Raw genomic sequence first — 872 nt, 5'->3', positions numbered from 1 at the left:
ATATATATATATATATATATATATATATATATATACAGGTAGATATGTGTATACAAGGGTTCTTTTGCATTCCAGTGCCCACTGTGTGTGCATCACATACCAGCTGCCGATGCTGCGCTCTCCTGGCCCGTCTGCAGCATCAGGGCCGCCCACTGGGCCGCATCGAACCGCCTCGGCAGTTGTTGAACCTCTTGTCCTGCAGCGAAGAAACGTTTATATTCAATTCGACCCATGGCATTCGCAATTACATAGGACCTGGGTTTGGCACGTGGTCAGTGCAGGCGTCTATCTTTTTCAGAAATTTATCCCCGCTCATTTGAGTAGACCCTTGCAACAACAGTTAAATAATTGTGAGAAATTAGGCTAATGTGGAGCTTGATCGCTTGCACTGTTGCACTAAACGTTCGCCAAAGGCTGACCTGGAGGTGTCACCACGCAGAGTTCCTGCGTTAGTTTCTGCTTCGGATTAGATGCAGAGCGCAGCGCGTTCACGAGCGAAAGACTATTTAAAGGGAACGTAAGATTCCAGTGGGACAGCATCCGGTCAAATGCTATTCCAGGCTTGGTGATTTGCCGCATGTACTCAGCGTAACGGAGAGCAGCACACAAGGCCGCAACAGATTTGTCGGATTTGAGCTTTTTGTGTGCTGCTTCGGCCCAAGCACGCAGCCCTCCTTCCTGAGCCAGCCAGTTCCTTAAACCCCCAGCCATTGTACTGGGAGGCACCCGTTTTCCCCCAGCGCGAGAAGCTGAGCTGAAGATCGCCGCAAGCGCTGCCGCTGCAGAGACAACCGCGTAGCAGAGCAAACACGAAAACATCGGCAAGCGCCTAGGCATAGACCGCTCCACTCAGGAGCTTTCGAGTCTCTGCG

At 51.0% G+C, this 872-nt stretch overlaps 1 protein-coding gene across 1 annotated transcript in view; it reads right to left on the bottom strand.

Moving 5' to 3' along the window:
• Window positions 1–92: 92 nt before the first annotated feature.
• Window positions 93–872, bottom strand: part of EMH_0086170 (uncharacterized protein) — a gene marked incomplete at both ends in the record, with an annotated part of 2,437 nt that continues 1,657 nt past the window's right edge. The window contains 2 exons of the mRNA XM_013500996.1: window positions 93–196; window positions 420–779. Coding sequence (XP_013356450.1) covers window positions 93–196; window positions 420–779 — 464 coding nt within the window. The remainder of the gene's footprint in view (window positions 197–419; window positions 780–872) is intronic.

Source organism: Eimeria mitis, genomic scaffold (genome assembly GCF_000499745.2).
Source record: "Eimeria mitis Houghton genomic scaffold, Emh_scaff6138, whole genome shotgun sequence".
NCBI classification, from domain to species: domain Eukaryota; phylum Apicomplexa; class Conoidasida; order Eucoccidiorida; family Eimeriidae; genus Eimeria; species Eimeria mitis.
This window is presented reverse-complemented; position numbering and strand designations above follow the sequence as displayed.